The sequence below is a fragment of the Haplochromis burtoni genome, unplaced genomic scaffold (assembly GCF_018398535.1).
Source record: "Haplochromis burtoni strain Fernald_Lab_line unplaced genomic scaffold, NCSU_Asbu1 Contig_531, whole genome shotgun sequence".
In the NCBI taxonomy this organism is placed as follows: Eukaryota; Metazoa; Chordata; class Actinopteri; order Cichliformes; family Cichlidae; genus Haplochromis; species Haplochromis burtoni.
In genome coordinates this window covers 356,329-367,773 of record NW_024582892.1, presented here as the reverse complement: position 1 = coordinate 367,773, position 11,445 = coordinate 356,329, and the positions used below count along the sequence as shown (strand labels likewise).

The 11,445-nt window shown below is 44.0% G+C and overlaps 1 protein-coding gene across 2 annotated transcripts in view; it reads right to left on the bottom strand.

Moving 5' to 3' along the window:
• The window catches only part of atp2a1l (ATPase sarcoplasmic/endoplasmic reticulum Ca2+ transporting 1, like), a 12,386-nt gene extending 1,392 nt beyond the window's left edge, over positions 1 to 10,994 (bottom strand). The window contains exons 1-23 of one of the 2 annotated variants that reach the window (XM_005947458.2): positions 10,709 to 10,994; positions 9,754 to 9,771; positions 9,350 to 9,432; positions 8,101 to 8,205; positions 7,131 to 7,269; positions 6,208 to 6,288; positions 6,034 to 6,119; positions 5,638 to 5,935; positions 5,384 to 5,550; positions 5,201 to 5,289; positions 5,003 to 5,105; positions 4,777 to 4,908; positions 4,527 to 4,643; positions 3,682 to 3,900; positions 3,482 to 3,593; positions 3,100 to 3,323; positions 2,762 to 2,982; positions 2,467 to 2,669; positions 2,292 to 2,377; positions 2,076 to 2,209; positions 1,857 to 1,974; positions 1,630 to 1,747; positions 1,305 to 1,350 (exon numbers count right to left, since the gene is read on the bottom strand). In XM_005947458.2, the coding sequence (XP_005947520.1) occupies positions 1,346 to 1,350; positions 1,630 to 1,747; positions 1,857 to 1,974; positions 2,076 to 2,209; positions 2,292 to 2,377; positions 2,467 to 2,669; positions 2,762 to 2,982; positions 3,100 to 3,323; positions 3,482 to 3,593; positions 3,682 to 3,900; positions 4,527 to 4,643; positions 4,777 to 4,908; positions 5,003 to 5,105; positions 5,201 to 5,289; positions 5,384 to 5,550; positions 5,638 to 5,935; positions 6,034 to 6,119; positions 6,208 to 6,288; positions 7,131 to 7,269; positions 8,101 to 8,205; positions 9,350 to 9,432; positions 9,754 to 9,771; positions 10,709 to 10,826 (2,976 nt within the window). In that variant the 5' untranslated portion in view covers positions 10,827 to 10,994 and the 3' untranslated portion in view covers positions 1,305 to 1,345. The remainder of the gene's footprint in view (positions 1 to 1,304; positions 1,351 to 1,629; positions 1,748 to 1,856; positions 1,975 to 2,075; positions 2,210 to 2,291; positions 2,378 to 2,466; positions 2,670 to 2,761; positions 2,983 to 3,099; positions 3,324 to 3,481; positions 3,594 to 3,681; positions 3,901 to 4,526; positions 4,644 to 4,776; positions 4,909 to 5,002; positions 5,106 to 5,200; positions 5,290 to 5,383; positions 5,551 to 5,637; positions 5,936 to 6,033; positions 6,120 to 6,207; positions 6,289 to 7,130; positions 7,270 to 8,100; positions 8,206 to 9,349; positions 9,433 to 9,753; positions 9,772 to 10,708) is intronic. The other variant, XM_005947457.2, reaches the window with a different exon arrangement.
• Positions 10,995 to 11,445: the final 451 nt, after the last annotated feature.

Genomic DNA, 11,445 nt, shown 5'->3' with positions numbered 1-11,445 from the left:
TGCCATATCGCGCCATCGGCCCCCCTGGCCAACACCAGTAGGTGGTAGGGTAAAGTGTCTTGGCCAAGGACACAATGACCAGGACGGAGAGCCCGGGGATCAAACCAGCGACCTTCCGGTTACAGAAGCACTTCCCAACCCCCTGAACTACAGTTACCCTCACTTAACTTTTGACTTCTCAGTCAGGTCTGGTGTGTTGGCTCAAATTAAAACATGAACTTGGTTAAGCCCCCGAAAGAAATGTAAAAACTTTACAGATTTGTAAGATATTTGTGTTTTCTTAAATTTCTTAAGCACTTTATCCATAAGCAATACATAAAATTAAATTCTGCACAAAATCCTGTCGAATATAAACAGAAATATGAAAACAAACAAACTTTGACACGACAGAAGTAGGAGGCCAACATGATACTTACAAAGACAAAATGCACATGCTCTATATTTACCAGACCACTAAATGTGGCTGAGCTCACTCGTAGGCTGTATAGCGATCTATTATTTAGTGGAAACATTAGCTAAATGTCTCATTAAAAAGGTGCATTTTAAGAACTGCTTGAAATTATTGTTAGACTTCATATTTGAAGGTAGGTTCCAGAGTTTGAGGGTTTAAACATAAAAAAGCTACATCCCCAATTTGTCTTCATAAGGAGAACAAAGAACAGTTTCACAGTATGACTTTCTTTCAGAAATATAAGCTAGTTTAAGAAGTTTAAGACAATTTAAGCCTTTATTTACAAGGGAGAGCATTTTAAATGTGGGGCTTACTTTATGAAAAAGTCGCTGTTATTATTTATAAGCTTCATATAAACATGTAATAAATTATTTTGGAGTTTATTGCAGCTCTAGAGGAAAAAACTACACATAATGCTAACAGTAAAAGAGATTAAGAGTAAAATCTGTTGACAAAGGGAACAATTAATACTCACACAGACTTTTTATCTGCTTACAGCTATATCATAAAGTGCTAAGAAAAAACATTTGTTTAATGTTTATATAATGATTATAAAAGGTAACCTTGGTGAGATACAAAGTGATCTACTCACCTGCTCACGGTGATCTCACGAAGAAAAAAACAAAAACCAATAAACAGAAACCTCAGATCAACACACTCGGGGGTCTCCCCATACAGAAGTCATGATACCCAATGTTTTTCAATTTGATTTTCAATGAATGAGTAGTGAGGAGACCCCGGAGGTCACAGTGAGTCTGATAACAGCTTGAACACATTGAAATAACAACAAATACACAAACAGACAAACAGTCTCTACACAGCGCTACACACTGCAGTGTGAGCCTTGGAATACCTTGGTTTAGTTACAGGTTAATGGTGATGGGTTGGCTGAATTTAAGCTGGAAATGGACAAAAACAAACGGGTTACGTGAGTTAATGATGAATGGAGAGAAGTGAAAACAGGCAGATTAAAAACACAGAATCAAACCTGATTGAATTAAAATGAAATTAGATAAAGGCTAGGTTAATTTTAATAAGTTAAAATATTAATAAATACTCTGAAATGATAATGGTAGTAATGCATGAATGATTAAGTAAAACTATTATCTGTTATCTTAGGAACTGGGACAGATCTCTGTTTATTTTTGTTCTTGTGGATTTATAAAAGTGCTGCTTACCTTCAACGTAGTTGCGGGCGAAGAACTTCAGCACCTCATCAATGGCAATGACGGGGAAGGAAAGTTTCAGGACCACCAGCCACTGCTCCACTGACAGATGGGTCAACTTGAAGATCATCTGGAGAGGAAAAGAATGGAAGTCAGATGAAGCTGAACCCCATGGAGGAAATCCACATAAACTAGAGCTTCTAAAACAAAAAAATTTTCAAACTGAACTTCTGACTCACAGGGAGAGGGTCAACATAGATGATCATGAAGTGCAGGGACATGGACAGGGTCATGGCAGAGAGCAGCCAGAAGTTGCTCCATGGGGGCATGCGCACCAGAGACTGATTCTCAGACAAGCTTGAAGAGGAAGAAGAGACGTGAGAGCAGAATATATCTGTTGCATGAAGAAACCTTTTTTTTACAAGCTACATCCTCCTCTATCACATTCAAAGAAGTACCTGTTAAGAGCATTGCACATCTCAATGGTGACCAGTACAGACAGGGCCATGGTCATGGGAGGAGCAGCCTCAAAGATTTCACATTCCAGGCCTTCAAAGTCCTCGTTCTCATCGTGGCACTGCATGAAGTGTGACTGCACGGATAGGAAGTAAGATCAGTAAATGTCTACATCTGTGTTTAGTGGAAAGCAACAGGAAACAGAGAAAAACACTCACCAGCTGATAGTAGGTGACCCCGGGGCCAGTGGGGTCATAGATGAACCACCAGGCAGCGCCAGCAACAGTGGCAGCACCGACATATCCTGTTAGTGTAGGTGGATTGTGTCAGTGTAGACAACTGTTGTACCTACTTTCAATCAAAATCCATCCAAACTCACCCAGTTCCACTTACCACCAATAGCCATGTATCTGAAGAACAGCCAGCCAGAGATCAGAGGCTCCTTGGGGGAGCGTGGGGGCTTGCCCATGATGTCCAGATCAGGTGGGTTGAAGCCCAGAGCAGTGGCGGGCAGACCATCCGTCACCAAGTTGACCCAGAGCAGCTGGACGGGGATCAGAGCTTCGGGCAGACCCAGAGCAGCGGTAAGGAAGATACTGAGGGAGGGTAATGGGACAGCTGAAGTTAAGCCAGAGACAAAAAGAAAGATGTGTAGCTGTACAGAGTGTGTGTCAAACAGGTCACTCACCAGACGACCTCACCGACGTTGGAGGAGATGAGGTAGCGGATGAACTGCTTCATGTTGTTGTAGATAGCTCTGCCCTCCTCAACAGCAGCCACAATGGAAGAGAAGTTGTCGTCAGCCAGGACCATCTCAGAGGCAGACTTGGCAACGGCAGTGCCAGAGCCCATGGCGATGCCGATCTCGGCCTTCTTCAGGGCAGGGGCATCGTTCACACCATCACCAGTCTGCGGTTGGAGGAGATGAAGTATGCATTAGACAAACCAAACCACCAGACAACACTTTAACACAACCTCTGTGTCGGTAACAGGTTTAGTTTGCATCCTGCACTGCTGGGCTCTTACCATGGCAGTGATGTCATCATAACCCTGGAGGAACTCAACGATCTTGGACTTGTGGGATGGCTCCACACGGGCAAAGCAGCAAGCCCTGCGCACAGCCTCGGACTGCTCGTGGAGAGGCAGATCATCAAACTCACGTCCGGTGTAGGCCCTGCCGGAGACATCCTCGTCCTCGCCGAAGATGCCAATGCGACGGCAGATAGCGATAGCAGTTCCCTTGTTGTCACCTGACACATGGAGAAGGAGAAAATGAGTGGAAACCTTGTAAAAAGGACAGTTTCCGGAGAATAAAAAAACTTTGTATGATTGTGTATTAGCAGAACAGAAAGATCAGATTTTCTGATGATAAGAATGGTATAATAAAAAAGCTCTCCATGACACTAACCAGTGATCATAATGACACGGATTCCAGCATCTCTGCACAGCTCAATTGAGCCAGTGACCTCCTTACGAGGGGGATCCAGCATACCCACACAGCCAACGAAGGTCAGGTCCATCTTAGGGGAGAAGGAAACAAATCAATCCAAGTTTTTACATGTTGTCATGGCTGTATCTCCAGGTTTCAGTTCAGTCAGGATGTCTAACCTCATAATCGGCAAACTTGGTGGAGTCCTCAAGGTTCATCTCCTCCAGCTTCAGTGGGGTGTCACGAGTGGCCAGGGCCAGGCAACGCAGGGTGTCACGGCCAGTACCCCAGTCCCTGATGACAGCCAGAATCTTCTCCTTGATGGCGTTGGTCAGAGGCACACGGGTGGTGCCGACACGCACATAGGCGCACCTGTCAATCACACCCTCAGGAGCACCCTAGGTACGAAGCAGGAAGATTGTAAAGGCGGCACAGAGACAAACAATTTCGGCCTGTTCTTTAATATTTATTCCATCTGCTACAATTTTTCTTTAAAGGAAAAATGCAAATACCAACAGAATTAATTTTTTAGGAACTTCTACACCAAAAAGCTGAAGATGTCAGCTTTAAGCTACTACATTTCAACTAGATCATTTTAACAGTGCAACTTGTAGTAGAACAAAAATGACTTATGAAAGATATGAGTGACTTTAAATCCAGAATTTTATTACATTTATCATCTTTAGTTGTATGTTGCGTGTTGACAGGCCAGCTTAGCTTTGTTGTAAAAACAGACATCGCAAGCAGGGAGTGAATCTACTAACAAACCTGGGGACACTGAATGCTCATAAGATAATTAGATGATTGCTATGTTGCATACAATAAAATCAGAAACTAAAGGTTTGAGACCATAACGTCATGAGAAAAGCGATTAATGGTGATGGATGATGTGCTTTCTCATAGACCTTTACACAGCTGGATCAGATGAGTCACCCCCTGCTGGCCATTAGAAAGATTGCAGTTTTCAGAACCCTAGTCCATCTTTTATCCCAAACACTATGACAACAGGTAAGAGTGAACTGACCTTAACAAACATCTTGGGACCACCATCACCTTTACCAGGAGTGCAGTAAACAGACATGGACTTCCTGTCACGGGAGAACTCCAGAGTGAAGTTCTTCTTCATGAGCTGCTTGATCACCTATTGATCGATATATATGTTTTTACTATAAAGCAATAAAAACTCTCAAGCGTAACTTCAGCTCACTACAATGGTTTTCATCAGCAAACGTAAATCGCCTTCATTGCTCCACAAATGAAACGAGCTGACTTACTGAGCAGCATGCGTTGGCTCTCTCAATTCTGGACAGGTTCTTCACGTTTGAGTTGAACACGTTCATCTTCTCAACCAGGCAGCACAGGGCGGTCTCAGTAGCCTCACCGACCTTCTCATAGATCTTCTTGGACTACAGAAAACAAGAAATGAAGGAGAGAATTTCTTTCTCTGCAGGTAGTAAAGTCGAATTGTGGCAAATAAAAAGTGTGGCTTTCCGATTTTACCTCGTTGTAGTCCAGAGAGGAGTCGTTGCACAGGGCGCAGATGGTAGCCAGCTCAACAAGACCGTCGTGTGAGCTGCAGTTGACCTTGGCACCACCCTGGGTACTGATAGGAGGAAATTGCAAACAAATTAGAGTTGGATTGTCTGAATTTGATTGGCTACACTGAACAACGATACATGGCAATAAAAGCCAACTTACACCTCGCCCTCTGGGGTATACTTGGAGCCAGAGATATCAAAGGCATCGAGGTCAACGTGGTCCCCATCAACAGTCTTGACAATAAACATCTGCAGGGGAGGAAACAAAGACAGTTTCTGCACATGAAGGAGAGTTCATGAAAGCTGTCTAAAGTACACTTTTCTTCATTGGTTAAAAACCCACCTTGGTCACACACATCTGGTTGGTGGTGAGGGTGCCAGTTTTGTCGGAGCAAATGACGGAGGTGCAGCCCAGGGTCTCCACAGAGGGCAGGCTTCTGACAATGGCATTCTTCTTGGCCATACGGCGAGTACCAAGGGCCAGACAGGTGGTAATGACAGCGGGCAGACCTGAGGGACATTAGTGAAAAACTGAGTGTGACAAACAAGCAGCGGAGTGGGAACATGTTGTTCTTTCACTGTGTTTTCTGTCCTCACCCTCAGGGATGGCAGCGACAGCCAGAGCAACAGCGATCTTGAAGTAGTAGACAGCACCACGGATCCATGAGCCTCCGTGGACGGGGTCATTGAAGTGGCCAATGTTGATGGCCCAGACAGCAACGCAGATCAGGGAGATGACCTTGGACAGCTGCTCGCCAAACTCGTCCAGCTTGGCCTGCAGAGGAGTCTTCTCCTGCTCGGTGGCAGCCATCTGGTCACGGATCTTGCCAATCTCAGTGGAGACTCCAGTGGCGACAGCCACACCAACGGCCTTGCCGGCAGCAATGTTGGTACCCTACAGAGAAAAAAAACGGGGAAGAGAAACCTGGTAAGGCTAAGGAAATGAAAGGACAGGTGAGAGAAATAATTATCATAGTAACAGGATATACTGACAGAGAAAAGCATGTTCTTCTTGTCCTGGTTGACAGCTCTGAGGTCAGGAACAGGGTCAGTGTGCTTGATCACACTGACAGACTCGCCTGAGAGTGAAATCAGAGAATTAACTCAAAACTGCCAACGGAGAAAGGACAGAAAAGGATGTAGTGGCTGATTTTCTTAAAAGCTTACCAGTAAGGATGGACTGGTCAACACGCAGGGTGGTGGACTTAATAGAAACAATCCTGATGTCAGCGGGGACTTTGTCACCAACTGTGCAAAGAAGAGAAGTTATCATTAACATTTAGTGAACTGTTAGAGAACACATAAATAACTTTCTTACTGACATTAGAAAGAAGTTAAAAACAACCATGGGGACTGTGTGTGAAAAACGTTTCCTACTTAATTATGTTGGCACCTCCATAACATCCAAATGACTGCAATAGTGCCAAATAGTTCAATTCAAGTCACTCATTTATTAAAACTGAATTCAATCAAAGTGAAATATAATACTACCACCGCTAATACTATGAATAGCTCCTAAAATAGGCACCAAATGCTCAGACAACTTGCTAAATTTCTATACTTAATCCACGGATTTCATAATAGTGCAGAGCTCTAAATGACACATGCTTTGACCAATCAGAGTGAAGCACACATGGTGAGGGGGGCAGGGCCACCAGCTAGAGTGGCAACAGGTGTGCACTGACAAATTAACAGGAGTGTCAACGGCAGCGAGGGAAGAGGCGGTGCGGCAGGTGCTCGTGGGGGTATTTATACTCATAATTTCGTTTTCCTACAGTCAGCATGTTTTCGCTGCGGTGTTACTCTGTCGTGCCTCATTCACGCCGCCTTAAAAAGACACAAGGCTCTGACATCAGCCTTCCTCGGGCACATCTATCCTGAACTTGTGTCTGCCTTTCACTCCCTGAATAGAAATGCAAGGAACTCAGTGGAAGCATCTTCACAGCTTCACTGTAATTAGACATCGAAGAGTATTTGATACAACAGGTTGTGAGTATTCCCCGGTTGAAAATATATACAGAGCCCCCCGACAGACCGTTTAAAAAAATAATTAACACAGACTCCCCATGTGGAAGCTCGACATCTCTTACCAGACACTTCCACAATGTCTCCAGGGACGATTTCCCTGGCCTTGATCCTCTGCACACTCTTTCTGTCAGAGCGGTAAACTTTGCCCATCTCGGGCTCGTACTCCTTGAGAGCCTCGATGGCGCTTTCAGCATTACGCTCCTGCGGCAAACACAGACACAAACTCTCATTAAGAGTTGAAAGAAGAAAACGGGATCTGCTTAAAAACAAATAAAAGTAAAATCTTTGTATCAAAGGATACAGAGACACCACACGGATGTCCACATGCCTGTTCATCCTCGTTTGAATGTAAACTATACTAATTTTGTCCTTGGTCTGGCACTGGGCATGTCCTCTAAGAGGCTTTGAGTCATTACCCACAGCAATTACACCCGTTACTGATGTCACATGAGTAGGTCACGTCTGTTATCTGATGTGGTCTGGTCCATATTAGGTTTCAGTAGAATTTTTATGGTGGGTTTTCTTTTTAGAGATTTATTTTTTTAAATTCAGTGTGGAAAGTAGTGCAAGAAAATAAACTCATTTAGGGAAATGTGAGCTGGGATGATCTTTGATTAGCGGGTTGCTAATGTCAGTTCTTTAGATGCGGAAAACAGAAGGGAAGGGAAGCAGCTGATTTCAACACTTGGCATGAACATGATGACAGCAATGTTCCCTCTCTGAGTGATGCCTGACAGCAGTGCCACACACTTATTGGCATGTATGAAGAAGAGCATGACTAAATGTCTGCAGTCCAAACAACGCCAGATATAACGTGTTAAATATTTTAAAAAGTCATACAGTAATAATATTATATAAATGTTTTCATACTTGCACATAAGATCGAGTGAGCGCTGATGTACATTTCAGATTTAAGAGCTTGAAAATGCGAATTGAGAAACCAACTCGGGCAGTAACTGGAACCTGTGTACTTTCTGTCATCAGTGTAATGGATACAGCTTATTGCTCAACGACCTGGGCCTCATTACTGACCTGCCACACGCCAACAACAGCGTTAGCGATGAGGATAAGAAGGATGACGAAGGGCTCCACGAAGGCAGTAACGGTCTCCTCACCTTCCTCGAACCAGGCCAGCACCTGTGGTGAGAGCATGGTTAGTGCGGTGGAGACAACAGTGACAATGGGCTATCCTGCTCCTGAGAACCAGCGGGCCGATATCTCTTAACAACAAAATGCTTTTCATTAATTTTTCTTTTAAGCTGAACTAAAAACCTCTAACAAGTATATAAGCTTGTACAAATGTGTTAGCGGTTGTAGAGATTGCCATGAAGGGGGGGTAGGTACTTATGGGACCTTTTTATATTTGTATGAATTCAGTGTTTTTATCTATATCAGTTACATGATTTAAAAAAAACATGTAAACAATTTTTAAAAAAAAGAAAGAAAAGCACAATAATTTTAAACATATACCTACGCAGACATTTTTTAGACCTTTTCATCATTTACATTTAGTCATATTTTGGTCTTTTCTTTTCCTGTACTAACGCTTTTATTTTGATAATAGTTGTGTAAAAATGATTTCAGATTAATCTCAGTGTCCTAATAGCTCTTCACTCCTTCTGACTTAAAAGTGTCTTTCTAAGGAGGCCCTTCGTTCCTTCTTCAGGCCTGACCTTTCCCGAAGGATTCAGTTTCTCTCCTCAGCTTGGGGCTTTCTTAAAATAAACCCTTACCCCTCTGCCCCCCTATACTTCCTCGAGCCCCCCATCTCTCACTGGCTCCTCAATATTCGCCTTCTAAGGCCATCGTGACAGCTGCCCGAAAGGGTGAAACTGGCTATAGCAATTAATACACCTCCTAGTAGACTTCGCAATTGGTCTCCCTCTTCTCAAGTTGTCGTCCTCAAAAATACATAGAGGGGCGGAGGGGATGGGAAGCTGTCTTGACAAAGTGGCCATAAAGTAGTGCAAGTAACTGCAGCATGCTTGCTTTAGTGGACTGGTTTGTGTGATGGACTAAACTAAATGCAATCACCTTTTAAGTTGACTCTTAAGAATGTGTGAGGGGCCGGAGATTACATCTAAACATGTGAAATGATTAGCTGGATGTTATCTTAAACCTGAAGAGTGTATTCTTGTTAGTAGTGCTATTAAACTTGGAACCTGTCCACAAGTGTCAGTGCCTTGCTTCATTTGTTGCTGCTGCTATTATGTCTACTACAAATACTCCTCCTGTCACTTAAGCTTAAAATGTAAATGACAGGAATAGCTTGTTTACTTACAAAGGAGATGCAAGCGGCCAGAAGCAGGATCCTGACAAGCAAGTCCTCAAACTGCTCAACGACCAGCTCCCAGATGCTCTTACCTGCAGGACAAGGACACAATCAGTGGATAATAACCACCTCATTAAGCGTGCATTAGAGTGTATTTGTGTGGTACAAGTTTGCACACTATGGTTTGGATTTGTGATTGACCAACAATCTTCAGTGGCAAGTGTGATGCAATTATCTTGTGGTGATTAAATTACACAATCAAAATGCTGCCTGCTTGTTTTGACTGAAGACCTTTTGAGGATGAGCGTGACTTCAGTGAAGTCACGCCAGTCATTCTCTCTGGGTGATATCAGGTGTCTGGAAGCTCTTGTTCACATTTAAACATGCAGTAAATGTGTTGAAGGAACACTTACCCTCCTCAGCGGGCAGCTCTGGAGTTGCACACCAAAGTGAAGGAGGTGGAGACAGAAGGAGAGCGGGGCGAAAAGACAGTCAGTTAAAGTGTCTCACGATCGTTATTAAACATTATCAGCAACACTATGATGGAATTATACAATAAATGCGCCCTCTAGTTTATAAAAACATCCACCTTTTCAAAATCCTCTGTGTGCTTCACACTTAATAACTTAAGCTCTACAACTCAGTGGCTTAATTAAAAACACATTGTGTTGCTTAATTATTTCAGGAGGACCCAGCCTACTTTGATTTGCAGTCAAAGCCTGCAAAACCTCTGTGAAAGCTCGATTGTTTTCACAAAAATTCTATTAATAAAATTGTAATGACTGCTTACTAAGTGTTGTAAAGCAACGTCACAGTGAGTGCAGGAACATGACTGCTAAAATAACTGTAATACATTATTAAGCAACTCTTGCCATGGAATTTGCCTTCCTTGTAGTTATTGATTAGCAATCATATTCCCGATCACTTAGTCGTAAGCCGTCTGAGGACCTCCCCATTTGATCCGGCCTAAAATTATCCACACCTCTTGCTATTGCCCACACCATATATCACCCAGGAAGCTTCCTGAACCATCACCTGTCTCTCTCGCTCTCCAGTCATCTTCTCTGGCTATCTTTAAATAGCTCTTCAAAGCTCTCAAAGTCTCTGCTTCTCAATGTCTCTGCATTTTTATCAGCTGCTGCGACTGCACTCTAAAAAAGCTTTAACCCAGCCCTGCTAACTACAAGCAAGGCAAGAAACTCCACTGGTGTTGACTAAGGAAGACTTCCAGAACTTATCTTAGCAAAAGCTGTGATGCTTTGTGGAATATTCTGAATGCAAACACTGAGATGTTTCATTGACAGTTACTACGTGGGGTTTTCTTCCTTCAGTAGGCTTCCCACCCATCCCCGATGCCCGAACTCTCACCATTGAAGCCATATTTGTCCAGGTTCTTCTTGAACTGGTCAGGAGTGAGACCAGTGTTCTCGTTCACCGAGAAGTAGGCCAGGCATTCTACCGAGGTCTTCGCGTGTGCGTTCTCCATCTTCTCTGGATAGACAAGGGATTGGCCGACTAACCGTGTCTAGCCCCGCTCTTTGACTTCTTTGTTGTTCTCTGCTGTTTTCACCCTTGTTCCACCACCCTCACCTAGACGTGTGGCACCCTCCAATTCAGGAGTGCTGGACTGACAGAAAGAGCGAATAAGTGCATGTATGTTCAGGGATTTATATGACTACAAGGCCGGTGATTGGTCGGGACCCAGTTATTACACGCCTCCAAATTCCAGCGTGTGTGCTCATGGTAAGGGGTGTGAGGGTGGAGCTCGGGGTGGAGCAATGGGGAGGTGAGATGGTGGACTTGGACAGAAACTCGGGAAAAGGCTTGGGTCTGGAAAGGAGGCAGTGCAAGAGAGAGAGAGACGGTGCAGGGGCTTGCGGGGGAGTGGGGGTGAGGGTGGAGGCGATTTGTACCATGGATGAAAATGAGATCTGTTTTTGGAACATGCATGGTCAGTGGAATAAGACGAAGGGAGAAGGTGAGAGAGCGAGACAGCAGATCATCCAGAGGGGTGCAGGGGGGGGGGCGTGCACATTGAGTGACGGCTCAACTGGTTTTTGCTGAGGAAGGTGGACGAGCCAGAGACACACAGGCTGAGACATTGA